This window comes from Tinamus guttatus, unplaced genomic scaffold, assembly GCF_059628265.1.
Source record: "Tinamus guttatus ecotype Peru unplaced genomic scaffold, ASM5962826v1 Tinamus_guttatus_pri_ptg000012l, whole genome shotgun sequence".
Classification (NCBI taxonomy): domain Eukaryota; kingdom Metazoa; phylum Chordata; class Aves; order Tinamiformes; family Tinamidae; genus Tinamus; species Tinamus guttatus.
In genome coordinates this window covers 2,440,126-2,462,060 of record NW_028288546.1, presented here as the reverse complement: position 1 = coordinate 2,462,060, position 21,935 = coordinate 2,440,126, and the positions used below count along the sequence as shown (strand labels likewise).

General features: G+C 43.2%; 1 protein-coding gene across 2 annotated transcripts; it reads right to left on the bottom strand.

The window, feature by feature from the left end:
* Nucleotides 1-4,480: 4,480 nt before the first annotated feature.
* LOC104580129 (carbonic anhydrase 13) lies at nucleotides 4,481-21,226 on the bottom strand. 2 transcript variants are annotated; one of them, XM_088523117.1, is made up of 9 exons: nucleotides 21,107-21,226; nucleotides 15,656-15,853; nucleotides 15,250-15,298; nucleotides 14,326-14,351; nucleotides 12,524-12,642; nucleotides 9,141-9,236; nucleotides 8,257-8,319; nucleotides 7,473-7,628; nucleotides 4,481-4,793 (listed from the first exon to the last, which is right to left on the bottom strand). In XM_088523117.1, exons 1-9 carry the CDS (start codon nucleotides 21,135-21,137, stop codon nucleotides 4,680-4,682), a joined length of 852 nt encoding a protein of 283 aa, XP_088379243.1. In that variant the 5' UTR covers nucleotides 21,138-21,226; the 3' UTR covers nucleotides 4,481-4,679. The 2 variants fall into 2 exon arrangements, with proteins under 2 accessions (XP_088379243.1, XP_088379251.1); XM_088523125.1 differs by lacking the exons at nucleotides 14,326-14,351; nucleotides 15,250-15,298 and having other exon boundaries at nucleotides 21,107-21,223.
* Nucleotides 21,227-21,935: the final 709 nt, after the last annotated feature.

The window sequence follows — 21,935 nt, the reverse complement described above, 5'->3', positions numbered from 1 at the left end:
GTGCAAACCTATTGTTTATGGAGAACAGGTAAATATTGAAATGTACAGATTTGCCTAAATGTGACAGTTTAGATTTGCACATGGTTTTTGTTATGTATCTAAAACTCATCCTTTTTTGCATAATCCTTCTTTCACTTTTATGAAAAATAAGTAAGTCCTACCCCATGGCATGTCCCTAGTCCCTGAGTTAGTTACATTCCTCAGCCTCATCCCCAGCCGACAGCAGGTTATTCCTGCTGTCACATGGGTGCCCAGACACCCATTGCCTGGCTTGCAGTGACACCTGATGGCAAGAGCAATTTGCAAAGGACCTTTTATTCTATTATAATATTTTCCCAGTGTTTACTCCCTAACTTTTCTATTTTCTGTGTTTTTGTTTGTTGGCTGTAGGTCTCTGCCTTCGGATTTCAGGATTGGTGGAATTCTGTCTTTGTTCAGTTCCACGATGCTCTTTCTTTATAGTCTGCTGAGCTACACAGCCCAGATTTTCCTACAGCCCACACAGAGTCTAGCACAGGCTGCATAATTAAATATGTTGCTTAATAGCACAGCATCAGGACTCTTGTATTATTAACTTTGATGTCAAAAGATATCAATGAGATATTGCTTTTATTTCTGACTATATTTGCAATAAGATGGGTAACTAAAATACAATTTAAATAGTTTTCAGCAATTTGGGGATTGTCAAAGCCATCCACAGATTTGAGAACACAGTAGTCTTTTAACTGTTTATACATAGGCTACTGTTTTATGCATAACCCTGAAAATATTTAAAAGTTTTAAATATAAATTTGGATGCTGAGACTTTCAGTGATTTCTAACTAGATTCTTTATCCAAGACATCACAAAATACATAAGAAGCTGGATTTAAACAGGGCACGAAAAAAACAACAAATAATGAATAGATTCTCTAAGGAAAACTGGTTCCATCTATCCCAAAATAATAACCAATTTATTAAGTTCAGCTACCCACACCTAGATGCCTAGTGCCATTTGAGGTGCTCCAAGTGCTGAAGACATTTGCAGTAGGCTAGTAGATACAACACAGGTCCTAAGCGAGGTCGGCTGAACTGAGCTCTAGCATGTGCCTTGAAACCCTAAGTTTACTAAAAAAAAATAAAAATGCATTTATTTTACACATTCCAAAGTGGAGGTTCAAAATTAGTGAATGTATTTTACTCTCACCCATCATTGCCTCTGCTTCCCTCCTTGAAAGAGATAATGCTGTTGCCTGTTAATGCAGAAGCATTTTGTATATAAAATAGTGAAGAAAACACCTGGATACTATTGCAATGGATGGCACAGAACAGAAAAGCAGTATCTCCTCTTTTGGACCAACCTGCAACAACGTACAGTGAGCAAAGCCTAGGGGAAAGAGGAGGATGCAAAATGTAGCTCATGAGATGAGCGTTCCTGGCACGTACGCAGAATGATGCAGGGATGCTGCAGAAACTACAGTATCTCAGTCTGCAATTCCAAAAAACATATTTAAAGTGTTGGGGGCAGGGCTTGTATTGCTTTCATTTCTGACATTTTGATCTTTTATACATGGTTCTCAACAATGTTACTGCTTACCTCCATATTCACACTTGGTAGCACAAGCCATCATTTCTCCCTCACCCAGGAAAATATACAATAAAAAATTGTTTTGCTTTGCATCTCTGTCACCCTAAAACAGAATATTTATAATCCAGATTGCTCCTCACCTTGCCAATTTACAGAGTTAAGAGTAGTTGATAGACTGGTGAATGAAGACCAAAATCTTGCATCAGCTCTTTGTCTGATTGCCTCTGCCCAGTTTTCTTATTTTTCTATCTCTTCCTTTGCTTATTCACTTTTCATTTCACATCCACGTTATCCCATACTACTTCTGCTCCCAGAACACGGTAGTCACAATACTAATTTTGGAAGCCGCCGGCAGGACACGTGAACTTGTCTCCCCCTTTTCCATGGTCAGTGTTTCCGTCTCACCTGGATTACACCTGCGCCTGAATCTCCTGGGCGAACTTCATCCTGGGCGAATTTCATCCAAGTCACTTGTTTCTCACAGGCACGGTAACATCAGGAATTCGTGCCTGCTGAAAATGAGATATGAAACCGGGAGAGATTAACATGTTATATTTGATTTACATCCAAAAAAACAAGCTTTCAGCAGCATTGAAAAAATATTCAAATTTTATCTATCCGAGTATGTGGATGAGCTTTGATAAAGCAGAAGCCTTGGTCTGACCCTACAGCGCCGCCAGGCCTGTTACACTAGGGTGGAGAATCTCTGTTTTCAGGGGAGAGCCAAGGACCTTTCTGCTGGACTTCCTCTCAGCTGCCTTGAATTTCCTCACTGTTAAGTTTATACAAAATGTCTTATATGTTTCTTTCACACCCTATTTCTGTCATTTTATTGTTTTGCCATATTCAATTATTTACAGTAATTTAAAAAATCAAGTATTTGGAAGACTCTTTTTTTCTGCAGTTGATTCCTTGAATTCCTCTGGATCCCCGTTTCCTGTCTAGAAGATTGACAAAGTCCATTTTGCTAGAACGTGAGAGACACAAACTACGCAGTGGCAGAGGAAGCAGGCAGAGCAAGCGGGTGCACCGCAGCAGACACCGTTGGCCGGGCTGATCCCCATCCCGGCTCCCAGGACGCTGCAGCCAGGGCAGCTCAGGGATCCCAAGGGCACATCCAGCTGCACAGGCTGTGGAAGCCCTGGCTCCCACCCCTTGCTTTGTTCCCACCTCATTCAAAACTTCTTTCCTGGTCACTTGAGTTTGTGGTTGAGTTGTAATAGGTTTTTACCTGAGCCATATAGATGAGAAGGCGGTAAGTGCATGTGCCCTCCCAAGTAGATGAGAGCAAGGGAGCACTGTCCTGCATGACCAAAACGATGTGCAGCACTGGATTCCTCCTTGTGCATTTACAGAGCAGGCCGAGGGCAGCCCAAAAGACCTATTTAAGCCTGTAAGAAGAGGCACTGTATACAGGCTTCTCTGCACAGCTCCAAACTCTTTAACACAAAATACAACACACATTCATAAAATCCATTTTTATTTTGGTAAAATCCTTATTAATATTAAAGCTCTGGATCAACTCCACTGTTTACAATGTGTAAAAACCTCTAACATTTTTGCTTCTGATAAAAAGTAGAAGGTTGACTACTTCCTCTTCTCAAGCAAACCAGCTCTAGAACCTTCATACAACTTGTAAACAATTTGGTCGTGTTCTGCAGCTCCTTACACAACAGAGAATACATCAGATGCAAAACTAAATCTTGAAAAAAAGGGGTGTGAAAATACACAACACACTTGCGCTCTCTCCATGCACACTTTCCACAGGCCCTCCTTCAGGGGCTCAGATCTCTCCAGCTGGATTCTCCTCCCATGCTGGAAAACAAAAAAGTACCTGAAGGTTTCTCCCCGTGGTTAGTACCTGCACTAGCTGCTGCCAAATACCTTTTATTTCTCCCCTGACCTATTTGTGCTTGTTCCTTCAGAATGCACTTATAAGGCAGAGAGGTCTTGCAGCAATCTTAGCTATATTCTGGGGAGGAGAGTGTAAAAATTCACCTATCTTAAGCTAAGCTATAATATCTATGTCTCTATGTCTACTTTATTCATAAAAATGATCATAAAGTCAATCCAGTTAGTTTGTGATTTCCCTCGCAATTGTCCATCTGAGGTCAAAAGAGCTGTTGAGGCAAGAGGCACAGCCTATAAAACCTGTGAAAGAACAAATTTATGGATGTCAATAGCGGAAAATTACTTTAATCAGAAGTATTACAGAGGTTGGTGCTCCTGGTTGCCCATGAAATCTCTGGTTGCCTCTCAGGTATCTTTGGCTTTCACTACGTACTTCTCACAGTCTGAGGGTAATCTATTCCTCTACTAGCTACATCCTATGACAAGTTCATTAAAATCAATAAGAATAAAATTGGCAGAAAACAATTACATTCAATTAACAAAAATTCCTGAGAGAAGCACGGGATTAAGTCAATCCACAAAGACAGTCACTTCAAGATATTGCTATTAAGGTTGATCTTTTATATTGACTTGACTAAGATTTCTTTGTTGTGCTCTGAAGGCTGTCTTTGGTCTGGAACATTAAAAGTGCAGCTATTTGGGCCACCTACACTGCCAGCAAAGCTTTAGCAGGTTTTGCAGGAGATATCAGGTGCCAAAGTAGGGCTCTTGGGGCTCTCCCTTTGCCCTTAGGACATGCCCTCAGTGACAGACTAGTGTATGGACCACCTACAGTGTGGGACTATAACGTGCAGTCCCTTCAAGTCCAGCCTTGAAATATTTTTTCCTTAAAAGCTCATGTAGAGGCTACATCTTATGTTAGAGAAGCATAGTCTTACAATACCCTTTACTGCCACTAGCATCAGGGATCCTCTTCAGTAATTTGGTGGCAAATTCAGAACAACTTCACCCTTTCTGACCGATAAGGTTAGCACTGCACTCCGTGCATGTAACACTACAACGCACTCAAATACACTCGGATCAGCTAATATGGATGAAATTGTAACAGGTCAGGATGTACTTGTCTGTGAGAAATGACAATAATAAAACAATACCTATTTGTTATAGCAACTCACAAAAAAAAAATACAAAGCGTATTATCTATTAAAATTAATTCAGCCTCCTAAATGGTTTTGGGGATGGCGGATTCTCGCTTGATTCCTTTAATTCCTTCTGACTTCTCGTCCCTTCAAAGGCTGGGGCGGGCGGTAGTTCCTCAGCAGGCAGCAGGCTGCCTCGTCCTCAGCCGTGCTCAGCAGGCTGCGGAACTTGGCCAGCTGCAAAGGAAAAGAGGCAGAAGGTTCAGCGGAAAAATGGCACACTCATGGCAAGGAAAAGGCTGTGTAGGAAACATGGAAGATGCTTCTTCACCTTTTTTTCTCCACCACGAAGAACGGAATCGCATTTTTCTATGGTATGTGTGGAATGGCAATTCTACCATTTCTCTCCTTGTGAACATAAAACAGTGACTAACAAAAAAAAATCTCCTGAAACACGTCAGCATGAAATTGCACATGCAGTTTTCTGTATTCTTTGAGTTTGATTCTACTGTTTGGAGATTCTAGACTATTTTGTGCCAAAATCAGATTTCTTACGTACACGTGCTTACGTCCTCTTATTCAAAGATTATATTCACAGTTAACCTGGAATAATAGGTGCTGTGCTATAGAAAGCTTCTGTTATGTGTCCCACCGCCTGGACACATTAAACATGCGCCCAAATCAGGGTAAATCAGAACTTTTCCCATATGCAGACAAAGAATTGGCAGTTATTTAAATCTCAGCATAAACTTCTCTGCTTAAGCCTGTCTCAGCAGAAACCCAGATCAGACCTCCATGTCTAACCCCCATAAAATCAGAATCTTTTTATTATTTTGTCCCATTTCTAATATACTAATTCCATATTCTTATACCAACTTAATATTGAACATTTGATATTTGATAGTCTTATTTCCTGTCTACATTACCATGAGTAGAAGAGCACAAAAATAATCCCATTTAATAGTACCTTATTTTGTAGTTGTTCAGCACATTAGGAGCTTCAGGAACTACTACTGAGGCAAATGAAACATCTTCCTTCAGAAACAGAACCATTTTAAAATAAAAGTAATGCAAACTATAAAATATCCAGATTTTGTCTCCTTTACTCATGAGTGAGTGGAACTCCTGAAACTGTCCCTTTCATTTTGTCCAGGTCTCTTCCTTCAGTTTAGGGTTAAGTCAGTATAAAATCTAGCTTGTTAGTAGAGCTATAGGATGAGCCAAGAGGCCCTGGGGATGCTCTGTGCATGAGGTAGTGTGCGTATTTGTTACACCAATAAATACAAACATATTTCCAGCTGTTCACCATCCCACAGAACAAAAATATCAGCTGCCAACTACTTCCAAAATCACATTTTCATTGGCAGGACACTTTACTTTTGCATCAAAGTTGAGAACTTTCACCATTATGTCAGACTACTTAAATAATCAAAATTAATGCCATGCTGAACTAAGACACACATTTTATAATGACTTTCTTAAGGAAAAAAAAAAGTCCATATTATCTTCCTCCACCTCATTTGCAATTCTAAGTCTCTCAAACTCCCTGTGAGTTTCTACAAGCTTAACATTTATTTTTCATTTCTGTAAAGCATACCAAAAAGGTATGAAGAAAAATGCAAAGTCCAAAAGAAATTCAAACAAAAGAATAAATGTAAATGGTCATGGTATGAATCAGAATTGTGGGCATTACTGGAAAGTAACCCTGGATGCACGTTTGTGACAGTATAGTACATTTATACTTTAATATATAGAAGGTTATACACAATAGTGTGTGAAAAACAGCAAGCAAAGAATCACTTTGCATTATTTCCAGCACTGTATCCTCTTGCCATGCATGGATGTTTACATTCAATATTTCATATTATAGAGCATATTAATGATAGTTTAGCCCAAATAACCTTCAAATCAGAACAACATCTTGTCTTTGGGAAGTTCAATGCAAACTTTGCACCCTATGTGCTTATGTACTGTAAGAAGTTTCACATAGCGAGACTGTGGGGTCGAGGGAAGAGATACAGATGCAGAAAATAGAAGTGCTGTGTGAATACACAGCTTAAAATCATTTACAAAGGGCGCTGAAGGCCTCCTGACTACCTGGCATCCCAGTCAGTGATTATCCTAATCCACTCTTGGGCAAACACTGAGGTCCTCAATTCTGCTTTCTGAGCAGGGGACTTGGGGCACTTAATTTTTCTGAGATATTTGTAATATTGACCATGAAATAGACAAATGCTATGGCACAAAGATCTACAGTGGGCCCAGCATGTTGATGAATTATATTACAGGTGAACTGTATCAGCTGTCAACTTGCAAAATTAGAAGTTAATCTTTAGCATCCCCACGGGGAAAAATCCTTGAGCCACATAGTGATGAGCCCACTGGATGTCACTGTTGCAGCACTGCAGACAGCAAGAAGCTTCAGTGAACAGGTAAGTGCACTATCCTACTTCTAAGCAAACATAACTAAAAAACAAACAACATAATACACTAGCACTTGCTATTCGTTATTCGAGTAGAGTCACAGAGATGTGCACATCTGGAACGGGAGAAATTTATTGTTGACCTGCCACATTAGAGTGCCAGAGCATCGCTGTCAGTAAGAAAAGGAAATAACCAAACTGAGCAGTTTTCCAGCATTTCCCAGCATCACCAGAGTTGCAAAAATAAGCTTTTTTCCGTAAGAATTTTGTCTTTTTTTTTTTGACAGGTTTTTTTTTTATAGAGTATGCAGATTAACAAAAAAAAATGTTACACAAAGAAAGCCAACAAGTAGTCAGGACAAATTTGATAGATACATTTTGTCCTTTGAAAATCTGATAAGATAAGCCATGTCATGTTCTGCAAATCAATTTATTTTGGGGTGGTATTTAAAAAAAATGAACCTTTTTAGAGCACTAAAGGATTAAAACAAACCTGTTCAGAGCAAACATTTATGGGTTCTCTCAGAACAATCCAGATAACACTTTCAAGCAGAGGTGGAACAGTGAGAGAGCCAAAATATGTCCAGTAGTCCAAAGATTTGGGAAGCAGACAGGTAGGATCAAAGTTTGTGAACAGTGCTCTTTTACCCTGAAAAAAAAATCAAAAAAGCAGCTAATTATGGTTCTGGAATAAATATATTTAGCAAATTATTTCTTACACAAGTTCATTGATGCTTCATGTTCACGAATAATATTTTTAAAGTCAAAACGATATTATTCAAAAGCAACAGGCTAGCAAAATAAATTGTATCAAAGGATGTAGAGCTTGTGCAACTACGCATAAACCTTTCTGTGGCATCCTGAATGATCACAGCAGATGAGCTAGTGTCTTCAAATGAAGTCCTACCTCCTATGCAACCTTTGCTACTAATATTTTTGACTAGTATCCTTCTCACCCTGTACCTCAGCAAAACCAGGGAGAAAAACCTTTCTTTTGATTAGTACGTTCTTGTCCTGTCAATGATCTTTGCCAGAGATTATGTTCTGCAAGGAATTTGCCTTTTCCTCTGACCTCTTATGATTTAAAAATTACCCTTTGCTAGCCTGTTCTTAGCCAGAATGCTCCTGAACTGTCCCAAAACAGAGCTAGAAATGAACAGTGAGGAAATTAGAGACTAGGGACCACAGCTGTGAAGCGACGAGTAACCCAGTTACTGGCAAACACATCCTCAAAACCAGCCAGCCCTGCTCGTGTTCCTGCAGTAGCATTTGTTCACCTTGACTCTGATCGTGTCCAAGCGGTCCGTGATCTTCTTCAGCTGAGGGTTACATTCACCAATCTATTACAAAAAAGAGAGATAAGAAAAGAAATACTTGGTCTCCGAAGAAAATAACCAAAGTGAATGACTGGAAAGCAAGTACATATTGGAATGGATCCTCATACAGTTTTGCTTAAATATCTGCGAAATCTGAATAATTTTGTGAGTATGAGTCTCTGATCGGAACAAAAACTTTTCGTAAAGAAGATCCTCTCCTCTGCTGACAATACTCATTCTGGCTATCATTTACTTCAGATACAAAAAAAAAAAAAAAAAAAAAAAAAAAAAGAACTTTACGATACAGGGAAAGTAAAGAAGTTTACTTCTGCATCTTTTTCTATGAAAAACTTCATGGTTTTAGGCTTACAATGAAATCCGAATTCCTTAAAACACAGTGAGAAATTCAGAAACACAGTTTTTGTGTATCCCAAGCAGAAACCTGGTGAAACAGGAATCATTGCAGCATAAACTGGAAATAAGTCTGGAGCTTCCTTTGCGATGGCAGGATGCCGCCCGCTCGCCGGGGCCCCGGCGTCCCTGGCCAGGCAGACACCGCGCGTTTGGCCACGGCCCTGTCCCGTGTCACAAGCTGAGTGAATCCTCCATCGGCTTCTTTGTACCAAGGTTCATGAAGCTGCGACAAGAGTTGGATGTTGCCTCGAGTGGGTACGGGGCAAGGAGGAATATGAAGGAACTTTTCCAATATTTTTGTGTATTACGAAGAAAACACAGTGTTGTAATGCCCATATAAAACACAGATCTCTCGCAGCAGTTACTCCACCCCTCAGTGCTATCCCGTTGTCTGGGCAGGTGTTAGGAGGGCTGAGCCCTTCTTTCCTCACCTTTAGGAATACGGCCATGACTGCTAATCCGTCAGACTGACGAGCTGCCTCCACAAAACTGGAATACTTTTCTGCGTTCCAGTGAACCACGTGAAGCTGAAAAGCAAGAGGCACAGACAGCATCAACTCCTGCTGAACGGCACCAGCGACAGAGCAACACGAGAACCGCACCGGGGTCGACTTTCTACTTCTCTTGCTGGTATTTCGAACCTTTCCAGTCATTAAACTGCAAGTACTTATTGAAACCAGTAAACATGTAATTCAAACAATCAGAAGTAAAAAAAAAAAAAAAAGGCACTGCAATGGTGGGATTAGAGTCAGACTGGATTTGGCAGTTGTGCTTGCACTAATTCAGTCCCTCCCAAAATCAAAATTTAGCTGCAATCAAGACACTACAGTCCTGGGGAAACTGCTGAGAGCTCTCCAGCACTTTGACTTTGAGGCTAAGACAAGATATCCCATGTCTATATATCTAAAGCTAGGATTTTAAATCCATTTTTAGTACAGCTGATTACAAAAGTGCTTGAAAAGCATGAAGACGTCATTAGTATTTTGCCCCTTCTTTTGCTTAATCAAATCTCAAGCTTTCAATAACATTAGTCAGCCACACAGACAGCTACAAAAGAGGCACAGAAACACACATTAAACTTTCACTGATCCCTTCTCCCTTGTTTATTTTCAGTGGAATATCAAAATGCTATCTTTGATACTTTCCAAATGTCATTTTTCAGGGATGGTTAGCATTTAGGCACTCAGCATTGGCTTGATTTTGCTGAGCATTTGCATTTCCAATACCACATTTGCTGCAACTGTCCCACAGTAGCTGCTTCAGCAGCTCAAAGGCACCTTGACCACATGAAATATAATTGCTTGAATGCTCAAAAAAAATGCTTAAAGTTCAGCATGGCCAGGCGGGGAAAGGAGAAGGTAGTGATCTCTGCCCCCACATGGCTTCGGCTCCTCCTGCGGAGCTGGAGCTGAAGGTCCTTGTTGGGAGCTCCAGCTTCCCGGGAAGAGCTGCCCAGCCCAAGAGGCCACCACACTCGCACCATGCTCACACTAAGCACTCCACAAGCCCAAATTGCTCTCACAAATCCTCAGGGATCAGTAAATCCTATTACCCATTGTTTTTAGAGAAGGAAATAGAGGCTCTGAAGTAGGGCGTGGGATTAGTTTTCTAAAACCCTTTTGGAAATCCTGAAGAAAAGACTCCCGTTTGACGACTCCCGTTTGACAAACAGTGCCTGCAGAGCCCTAAAAAAAGGCAGTTTAGGAAGGCTGGAACTTGCTTTAAGTGATGGTGGGAGGCAACATCACTCTCAGGACCCAGCAGTGCAAAGATTTTGCTACCACTCTTGCCTTGTTTCTATGAGCTTGAATTTTCCATATCTGCAAGGTTCTAGGACTTGATGCAATGGGGCTGAACCGACATTTGCTAAACACTTGGGCTCTGAACCGCTGAAACTTTACTTTCAGCACGTAAGGACTCCCATGAAATCACTAATAATGCACAGATGCTCACAGGGAAACGTGCTGGATGGCAGCCTCAGAGATCCCTGCAGGAAAGTGCCTACTCATGGCTCATTGGTTTAGGTTCACAGAAGTTACATGGAACAACTTTTAAACAGTTACATTTTTACATATGCAAAAAGGAAACAGATACTCACAGTCGGAATTGACTTTATTGTAGATTTAAAAAAAAAAAAAAAACAAGCAACAAAAATTAAAATTCCCACGGATAAATAAATCTCACTCTCACTCCCTCACAACTTCACCCCCACCAAAACCCCAAACCAACCAACCAATTAAAGAAACATCAAAAACCCCAAAACAAACAGAGCTGGGAAGCACTTTTTTGGGTAGAGCCCCCATTCTCAATGGCTTGTGACTTCTCTTTTAAGGAATATATACCGTCTTACCACCGCTCTGTCACCGCAGCTTGTGGCGAGGCCTTGATCAGACCATACGTTGCACAAAGAATGGAGCCAGGGATCCTTTCTGCTTCCCAGCAGGTTTAGGGGACTGAAACTTGAGGTCTTCTTTACCTGTAAACTTCTTCGTTCTGTGGCTCGGTAGATGTTTCTTTTCTTGGTATCTTACACATCTTGCTCATGAAGGTGAGCACCGAAACCATCTTCATATCTCCTTCTGAGGTATTTTCTTTTGTGTGGACAGTGCTCAGAAGCCATGATCTTAATTCTGGGTTCCTTATCCCAAAACCAATGTGACATCTAGAGAGCTTCTTGTGGAAGGTTACCAAATCAACAGGTAACGGAAAGGTTTTTAGACTGGCTAGAAATTCAGAGATATTTTCTCCTTCCATTTGGTTTCTTAGATGGGAAACATCTATATATTTTCTCAGCTAGAAATTTGGTTTGGGTACTTAATTAATAGCACCGCTATTAATTCTTTATATTCCATCTCACCTGGTTCCTGTGGAAAACATAAGCCTTTAAACACTGCAAATGTCACTTTTCCCCATTAGTGTTAGAAAACTGCTTTTTTTTCTCCTGGCCATTCTGTCTTACAGCATTTGCAATAGAATCTGATTACACTACTGTGCACACATTTTTTTTCCTTTCTAGTTGCACACATTCAATTTTTCCCCCTTTAGCATTATTTAAGTCTTTTAGCTTTCCATTAACTTTTATTTTTATACTTTTCCCCCACTTCTTTTAATAACAAAACACTCTTCACTGTCTGAGTATACGTTGTTAAAGATCTCAGTCTCATCCAAATAGCCTGTGTTCCTTCCAGTGGCAAAGAGAAAACACTTCGAGACTACTTCTTACAGTAGACTATTAAAATGCACCAAAGGAGAAAGAGGAAAAGCAACCTCTCTGCAGCAGAAGCAGAAGGTACATTGCTCCCACAGCATACCCTGCCTTGGCTGCAACCCCATGCAAAGGCTGCCATCCTCCACAGACCCCACAAATTTTAAAGGTGCATTTCCCAAAATAATGACCATTGCATTGCTCTATCCATTCACCACAAGAAACATTGTTCCTACGTCTTCCATAAGCATTAGACTGCATTGGCCAAAAGCTGAATAATCTTGTGGTTTGTAACTGAAGCTGACCTAGAAAATATTCTCCAAGGAACAGATTGTGAAAGACAAAGATTAAGACAGCTCTTCAACATTAAATCTCTGAATATCAAGTTTTTGTCTTCTGTATTCCTTTTTTTTTTAATCCTCTCCAAAGCTTTCAGACAGGTTCTTGTTTGAGAAAGGACCAGACACGCAACACTTCAAGAAGACTGATGACTTGTGATAAAATGGGGGAGAAGGAAAAACAAGGAGCGAGGGGGCAAGATAAGTCTTGCAGGAAGCAGAAACCTAGCCCCAGCGGGCGCGTGCAGGCGGGCACCGCGCGAGGCCTCACCTCAGCCGCGTACTTCACGCCGTCCACGGCGTGCTCCGAGCCGGCTTCGTCGCTGGAGCCCCAGTGGAAGTGGACCTGGCGCAGGCGGTACGTCCCGCTGAGCGGCCCCCCCGTCAGCACTAGGAGGCAAAACACACAAAAAGCCTCAGTTGAGGGATCCACACTCCAGCACCAGGTCCTCTACCCTTACACCAGGCTGCCGCTGTCAGACCTCCCCCTCCTTCTGTGCAAAACATCTCAGAGGAGTCTCATTTCCCTGAAGTGATTTAGAAATTCCCACTCATCAAGAGCGACTTCCGAACAGCACTTACGTGTAGACAAGTTACTGCCTCTAAAAGACCTGGTGTCATCACCAGCTCCTGTCTGGCTATGGACTGGGTGATTTAAAACCCATCAAATGGGTTTTAAATTAAGAGCACCAGGGTGAAGAATGTTCTTTGCTTGTCCCTTCTAGGTTTAGTACAAAACTTGACTTTGTTAGGAGCTAAATATCACCAAACAATGGTAAAAGAAGAAATTCCTCCATTGCCTTTCTGCTAAGAGAAGTATCCTGGCTAACAAACAGAAACTGTAACTGTTTACCCATGGGGAGAAGTATTTGACCTACTTAAAACTTCAACATAGAAAGATGCTTTCACAGAGCCTGTAAATCTAGTGAACAAAGCGAGTGGGGAAGTGGCAGTCCTAGACAAATTCCTTCTTCCAGGAACCGAAAACTTGGAAGCAAATGCCCTTGAAGTGCATAGAGATCAGTACTCTGCCCAGCTTGGGGAAAATGACTACAGGGAAATGTATTCAGTGAATTGCGTCTGCTGAATAATGTGGAAAGGGGACTGATGGTGTATTTGTGTCACAACGCACAATGATGATGAAAACCTTCCATTCCAGCAGTTATTAAGGAGAAAGTTAACCAGAAGCTTCTCACAACAACTATCAGTATCGCAAAGCTTGAACAGAGCCTTATGAAGAGGCCTTTGAAACACTAATGGGGCAATTTTGCAGAATGGAGCTTATGTGGCATCACAGTGGATAAACAGAATTACACAAATAAATACAGTCCTGACAGTCTAATTGCAGTACTGGGCAAAGTAAAGAAACAGTTTTTACAGAATTCAGGTAATAATGAATTAAAAGATGACAGTGTATTTAGCACCAATAATTGGATTTCTTTTTCACAAAACCATCATATGGCAGGAGTGTTTGCTTCACAGGGGTACCCCAGAGACCGAATTTTGACCCTAGAAAATTCAGTATTTGATTTTTTGACCTGAAAGAAAACAAAAACACTACAAACTTTTTCTGAGGCAAATATTAAGGGCAATGACAAGTAACTAAGTCTGTAGATACAGAAGGTTTTGGATTTTTATAAGGTATGATTCTGGCCAAAATGCAAGCTGTGCATGTGTGAAGAATGGATCTATGCCATGTACAGAAGAAATGGAGTCTCCCAAAAGGCACTAGGGATTGCAACTCCTTAATTATCTGATCGTCAGATAGATACCAGTGCTTTGCAGTGACAGGGATAACAACTTTGGATTTATGGCCTGAGGAGGGCAGTAGAAAGATGCTCTCCTTACCCCTACTTTGTACCAGTGTCAGTCTACAGAAAAACTAAGTTCAGTTGCTGTCACCTCATGGAGGGAGCGAAAAAATGGAATAGTTTCTTGGTGTTTTCATATTCAATTTTACTTCCTTTAAAAAGGAAATGAATTTAAGGTTGAGCTGATGAAACTCCCACCAGAAATAAAGCATGGTTTCTATTTTTTTACTTGGGAAGGTAATTAATAATTAGAATAACTTACCAAAGGCTGTGGTAGATTTGTCATCGCTGGAAATTTTGAAATCAAGTTTGTATTTTTCTAACAGATGTGCTTTAGTTCATCCACACCTACTAGACTTGAAGCAGAAATTAATTCTGGAAGTCCTGTGGTGTCTGACCCTCATGAGGTCAGATTAGATGACTGATGTTCAGCTGTTGGCTTTCAGGCAACATCCCAATGTTGCTTCCATCAACAGGAAATTTAAGAGTTTTACTAAGACTGTTGGGAAAGCAAAATATGATGTTGTCTCTATCTAAGTCTCTCTCTGTTGCCACAATAAGACAAAAATATAGCTGATCAAGTTTGTCAGTGGCAAATATTAAGGGAAATAGTGAACAACTGAGCTTATGGCTACAAAAGGATTTGGATTTTGGTATAAGGCATGATTCTGGCCAAAGTATAAACTATGTGTGAGCAACTGAAGAACCTAGGCCATACACAGAAGATACAGAATCTCCTGAAGGAGACAGGTGATTACAATGGTTTAATAATACTGGAGACTAAATGTTAGCATGATCACAAATTAGCCCTCGTCATCTCTGACATTTGTGAATGTATTACTTGGGCTTGGATCCTCAGCTATACCTAATGCAACCACAAAAGGACTTTGCTTGAAGTAGCTGCACTCCTGCAGTTTCAGGAAAGGTATTCACATTACCATCCAAGAGAAGTAACTAAAGAAGAGGCATTAACATTGCAGAGACTGTCCTAAAGCAGAGAACATCTTCATAATTACTGCTTTCAAAAAGGGAGCCTGTGTGCACCTCAAAGATCAGGACAACAACACTTTCCAGAGAAGAAAAGGGATCTCTTGGGATATATTTCATTTGTTCTGCATTGGCGCTTTCCTGACATAACAAGTTCAGGCATGGATTACAAAGGGGAAAAAAATATATATAACCAAACCTGCAGCTAAAGTCAGATAAGAGACTTGAGTGATTCAGTTGGAATGAACCTGTAATGAGACACAAAGGATTCATCTGCAGTGAGAGGCAGCAGCATTTGAGAAAACGTACAACAACACTGTTCAAACAGGGTGCTGACATGAGCCCGCTAGCTGGGGTGGATCAAACCATCCAGGAGAAAAGGACATCCTACCGCTCTCTGAAAACCACAACCTAGTGCTTCTGTTGCAATACATTCCCAAATTGTAAAGTGCTGAAAGACAAGGGAAAAAAGGGACTCTCTCACGCAGAGGACCAAAGCCTTACTGTCTAGGAGAAGTCATGTGTCTAGCAGTGAGGCATGCCCAGGCCATTCTCTAGCCAAGGAAAGGAGAAGGAAAACATGGAGCAATGTAAAAGGAACAAACCTGACTTGTTCACGGTGTCGTCGAATTCAACGCTGGTGGAATGGCCATTGTTCAGGATGATTTTTGCAGAAGCTGGGTCGTAGCTGGGATTTAGGGGGCGGAGAGAGGGATCGTATTTGGTTTCCTCGGTTTTGATGTCGATAGGGGACTGGCGGTCTCCATTGGCGATAGGAAAAACCTCCTTCCAGTGGGCAGGCCCTGAAAGGAGGAGGAGAGAAGGGAGGAGATGTCTGAACTTCGGTTTTGTAGGGAAGAAGGCTCTGCTTGAATCGTTCTTGTTCACATGATTTTCTAGCTCAGAACAAGCGCATTCAGAAAAACACATCAAAATATTCAGCTGCTTTGGTTGCACCTCCTGTAACAGCATCTCTCAAGGGCCCAGCTAGATACATCTACCATGTACCACATGTTTAACTGTATAGGGCCAGTCTACGTGCAGTAGGAAGGTAGTTAGGACTCAGTTATGCATCAAACATATATCAAACAAATCCTCCTTTGAAGGATGCCCAGATCCTTCTCTCTAGAGCTGCTCTCCAGCAGATCACCCTGAGCCAGTTCTGGCACCTGGGGTTATCCCTCCCAGGTGTTGCAGGACCCTGCACTTGTCTTTGCTGAACTTCACGAAGTTCCTCCCTGCCCATCTCTCCAGCCTGTCCAGGTCCCTCTGGATGGCAGCGCAGCCCTCTGGGGTATCAGCCGCTGCTCCCAGTTTGGTATCATCAGCAAACTTGCTGAGGGTGCACCCTGTCCCTTCATCCAGGTCATTGATGAGTAAATTGAGCAGGATTAGACCTGATACTGATTCCTAGGGGGTTCTGCTAGCTACAGGTCTCCAACTAGACTAGTCACCATTTATCACAACCCTCTGAGCTCTGCCGTCCAGCCAGTTCTCAATCCACCTCACTGTCCACTCATTCCTGAACTTTCCCAGTAGGATGCTATGCAAGACGGTGTCAAAAGCCTTGCTGAAGTCAAGGCAGACAATATCCACTGCTCTCCCCTCATCCAGCCAGCCAGTCATTCCATCATAGAAGATTGGTTAAGCATGATTTCCTCTTGGTGAATCCATGCTGACTGCACCTGATCACCTTCTTGTCCTACACATTCTTAGAGACAGGATGAACTATTCCATCACTTTTCCAGGGATGGAGTTGAGGCTGAGTGGCCTGTGGTTTCCTGGGTCCTCCTTCTTGCCCTTTTTGAAGAGTGGAGGGACACTGGCTTTCTTCCAGTCCTCAGGCACCTCTCCTGTTCCCTGGGACCCTTCAAAGATGACCAGCTTAATAATGACATCTGCCATTTCCCTCATGGGTGCTTCCCATCAGGACACACAGACTTCTGGATGTCCAGTTTGCTTAAATGATCTCTAGCTCTATCCTCCCCCACCAAGGAAAAGTCTTCCTTTCTCCAGACTTTCTCTCTTGTCTTCAGCATCTGGGATAGCTGAGGGTTGGCCTTAGCAGTAAAGACTGAAGCTACCCAGTATCTCTCCCTTCTCTGTACTGTTTGTCACCAGGGCACTCACCTCATTCAGCAGTGGGCCCACATTCTCCCTCACCTCTCCCTCTTCCTTTTGTTGCTGAAGAAGCCCTTTTATTTGAAGAAGCCCTTCTCGATGTCGTTGACATTTCTTGCCAAATTCAATTCTAAATGGGTCTTAGTCTTCCTAGTCACATCTCTGCATACTCAAATGATGTCTCTATATTCCTTCCAAGCTGCCTGTACTCACTTCCACCTACTTTACACTTTGTTATGTGTTTGAGTTTGCTAGGAGCTCCTTGCTCATCCATGAAACACTCCTGCCGCCTTTGGTAGTTTTTTTGCTCATTGGGATGCATCAATATTAAGCTTGAAGAAAGCAATCCCTCAATATTAACTAGCTCTCTTGGACCCCTCTTCTTTCTAGGACTCTAACCCATAGGATCCTTCCAAACAGGACCCTGAGGAGGGACCCACATCAGTGTCACTGATGTTGGCTTGCTCTTTAATAAAGCTTGCTCATAAAGCTCTCAACCTGCTCATAGAATCATAGAATCATTGTAGCTGGAAAAGATCTTTGAGATCATGGGGTCCAACCGTAAGCCCTTCAACACCAGGCCTGCTAACCCCAAGTGCCTCATCTGCACGTTGCCTGAACACTGCCAGGGACAGTGACTCCACCACTTCCCTGGGCAGCCTGTTCCAATGCCTCATCGCCCACCTCCAGCCTTCTGAGCATCTCAGAAAAAGCAAGAGGGAAGGAGGACTTCCTAAAAGGCAGCTAAGGCTTAAATTTCAAGCAGAACAAAGTCATTTAGTTAATGACTTAATTAACTAAGATCATTAAGCCACTACTAAGATAGTAGGTGTTAAGTTTGAACACATAAATGTGTGAATAAATATTTCAAGCTAGTAGGGTGTTTATTACTTCCAAAATGATTAATTTTAACTATATTTAGATTCTAGTACCTTCTAGTTAGTGACGCAGTGTACAAATTTTTTCAGTTAAGAAGCAAGTTCCCATCATTTATACCTTACTGCCACAATTTAAGATGCTTAGAAAAAACTTATTGCTACTTTGAATATGCTTAGGATATTGCTAAGATGAGGAAAAGCAAAATATATTTATGTGCTTAATTATGCCCTACTGCTCCAGCTCAGCAATAGCTACAGTTATCATGCAGTACAGTTATCATGCAGTAAATAATATGAATTATTTGCAATATAGCCACACAAATTTATGAATCATGAAGTTTATGCAAACAAAGTATTAGTTAAACAAAAACAGGGTCCCTCATTGGCTTCTCCACATCAAATCTGCTCAGTTGTCTAAGAGGAACCTGGAATGAAAAGGTATGATTTAAGCAACCTACAAAATCCACAGTGATGGTGAAAAAATACATATATGCTCTCTCTGAATCTGATTTATCTAAATAACTCCACCTTTTGGCAGAAAATAAAGTAGCATAATTTAGATTAGGACTATTTTAATCTCTTGGATTTGGACAACAAGAGGACCCAGATTGGTAATCCTAGCACCAACTAATTGCTCTACAATAAACTTGGTTCTAAAAAGACACCGTATCTGCATCCATACTTGTCCTTAGTTCAGATTATCAGAATCATATCTTTGCTTTTGATTTTGCTTTTTGTATTTCCAAGCAACATGAGACTGCCAAAAATCTGGCCTATATGGGAAAATAGCAAAAAAAAACGTTCATTTTTCCTCTGTTATATGGAGCATTCCCATTGCAGGACCATGGACACGGTGGTCATATTGTAATGCAGGTCTCGCAGTCGGATTTACGCCTGGTGACCTCCAGGGTGGGAATCGCTTCTGAATTTGGACCTTAGCTCTCGGCCTCCATTTCAGCGTAACAGACATTTTAACTTTTTGGGTACATATTTAAGATGTACTCTCTCTGCAGGACCACATCCTCAGCTGTTTCTAAAGAGAACTCAGTGCTCAATTTATCACAGGGAAAACGCTCACATTTGTAATGTCAGGTTTGCAAGTGGTTTAGTTATGTGGTAGCTTACAAAAATATTAGCACTAATGAAACCATTTCCAATTTCATAATGGCGTAGATTCAATGGCACCTTTCAAATCAGACATCAAAACTATGTAACGGTCCCCAAAGACAAAAAGACTAAAATCAGGCCCCTTTTTCATTTATAAGCCACTTGAGTGTCAGACTTGTAAGGGAGCTAAGGACATTTCTGCAGTCAAACACAACATACATAAGTACTTTCCATACATTTGATTAAGTAAGTCATAAACTAAAGGCAATTGATTCTGAATTTGTTTTGTAACTAAAGCAATTGCGCGGTTATCTAAAAAGGAAAGTTTATGTGAAGGGGTGAGGACATTTGTCCCTCCGCAGGAGCCCCAAGTGCATAATGTTGGGCAGAGGCAGCTCTCTGGAGCTCAGGATTATGCCTCCACATGCAAACACCCTCAAAACTGCAAAGAACCAGAAAACAAAGACCAAGGTTTGCATAGAAATTAAATAACGTCTCTTAGCATCTTAGCAATGCAGGCATCAAAGCACCGTTTTGTTCCGTGCATACCACTCAGCCCATGCCTATACATACATATACTATATATGTAGGCATAGGTGTGGAATACTTGAAAGTTTAGGAACCAAATAACTTCTGTTGTGCTCATTATTGCTAAGGAGGCTGGAGAGTTTTCCCCCAGGTTTGAAAAAGAAGCAGTTTTATCTCTACAGAGAATAAAGGCAGAGTTGGAAGCGAATGCAGATGTCTTCAGGAAGTCACTTCTAGTATATGACTGTGGCCAAATTTGATTAATTTTACTCTGTCGCTACTTCTTTAAATTGCAAAAGCTCATCTTAGCATTGGAGAAATTTCTCACAGCCTGGTGAGGGAACAAAATCCGCCACGATTTGGTGCAATCTCACTTATCTGCTACTCAGCAAAACTGGAAACAGGCTCAAATGAATGTGTGGAAAGAGAAGAGCAACAGCTAAGGGAGCTGCCGGGGAGGCACCGGCTACCAGAGCCCCAGTGCTCTCCTCCCTTGGGATGAGAGGAGGGGATGCAGGAGAGGGGAGGCTGCAGGGGAGGTGAGGGCACCCGCCACCCCATGCACCTTATCAGCGAGAAAACAGAGTTGGACACTGGAGCTGGGGCCTCCGGCCAGGTCCACGCAGCTGCCTGATAGGAGCTGCCACAGCCTCCCCTTCCTGGAAGCTGGGACGGCCAGGGAGGGGGCCAGGATAAGGGAGGGAGAGAGAACCCCTTATCTGGAGCGTGCAGGTGAGGTCCTCGCACTCTTGGAAAACATACGGAGACACAAATTTGCAAAACAAGCCCCGCTTGTGCCTTGCGGGGAGGGGTGCCGCACCTGCAGAGTATCCAACAGCACGTCTCAGCATTGCAACAGCACCCAGTTTTTCTGGAAAAGTAGATCCATCCCAAAAAGACTGAACAAAGGGATCTGAAGGACAGGCAGGACTTGCACACACAGTATTTCTAATGAGAAACAATCATGAAAAAGTAGCACGCTGCTGCAGGCATGGTGTGTGCAAATACGCACCCTGCAAACACAGCCCTTGCAAACGCCCTCATGTCCCCTCGGCCGTCACGGTGCCTCCTCTCCCGAGGTGAGGGCAGACGTAAAGCCCAGGACCTGCCCGGGTGCCTGCGCGCCAGGCACGCTGGCCGTGCAAACGTGCGGCGAGGCCGTCGGTGGGAGCTGCGTGTGCAGCGCCTCTACGGACTCCGGTAGAGGGAGCGGACTGAGGAAACCATGGAGTAACCACGATGTGAAAGTTTCCCCTCCCGCGTGCCGGTTCGGAGCTCAGAGTCTCCGACACGTCGTGTTTCCCGCGGGAAGGAGCTCAGCCCTCCCCGACGCTGCCAACGTCCAGGGAACGTTTGTGCTGCCCGGCCCGGGGCGACGCCGCAGCCCGGCAGCCTCCCGCGCTCCCCGCGTCCCGGCCCTACCGTTGTGCTCCTCGTAGCCCCAGTGCAGCATCCTGCGGGTCTGTGCCGGGCCGAACCGGGCCGCGCCGAACCGAGCCGCGCCGAACCGGGCTGCGCGCCAAGAGCGGCCGTGGCGGCTCCGCCGCCCGCTTTGAAGGAGCGAGCGGCGACGCCCCGATGCTCGGGCACCGATAAGGAACCTGCTGCGCACCCGCGCAGCCCGCCCCGTCCCGTCCCATCCCATCCCATCCCGTCGCATCCCATCTCATCCCCTCCCATCCCATCCCATCCCGTCGCATCCCCTCCCGTCCCATCCCATCCCATCCCATCCCATCCCATCCCGTCCTGTCTCATCCCATTCCATCCTGCCCCCGCCGGGTCCGTCCCGTCCCGTTTCCAGACGCCTGCGCGGAGGGTCGGGGGCGGCTCCGCGGGGCCCCCGCAGCGTCTGCACCCGCGAGCGGGGCCGCGCCGAGGTCCCCCCGTCTCCCCCCGAGGTGCCCAAGGGAAACTGCCCCCACGGCGCCCGGACACGGGAGCGCGCGCGGCGCGGGCCAAAGGGCGCGAGCGCGGGAGCGCGCGCAGGGCTGCGGGCGCGCGGGGCGAGGAGGCGCCGCGACGGGTCCCCCCCGGCCCGGGGCGCGTCCGCGGCAGCGCCGCCCGCGCCCCGCGACCGCGGCGGGCATCCCAATCGGATAAAAGTAATGAAAAATGGAATGAGGAAAATGACAAATAACAGAAAAATAGAACAATGTAAATGGAAAAAACAAAATAAAGTAAAATAAAATAAAATAAAATAAAATAAAATAAAATAAAATAAAATAAAATAAAATAAAATAAAATAAAATAA

Bases quoted from the DNA above. Each gene is read 5' to 3' on its own strand.
- LOC104580129 (XM_088523117.1), bottom strand. From the start codon at position 21,137: ATGCTGCACTGGGGCTACGAGGAGCACAACG. The intron at 15,854-21,106 runs GTAGGGCCGGGA...TCCTCCTTTCAG, and splicing joins GGGCTACGAGGAGCACAACG to GGCCTGCCCACTGGAAGGAG. The intron at 8,320-9,140 runs GTGAGGAAAGAA...TTTTTGTAATAG, and splicing joins TCATGGCCGTATTCCTAAAG to ATTGGTGAATGTAACCCTCA.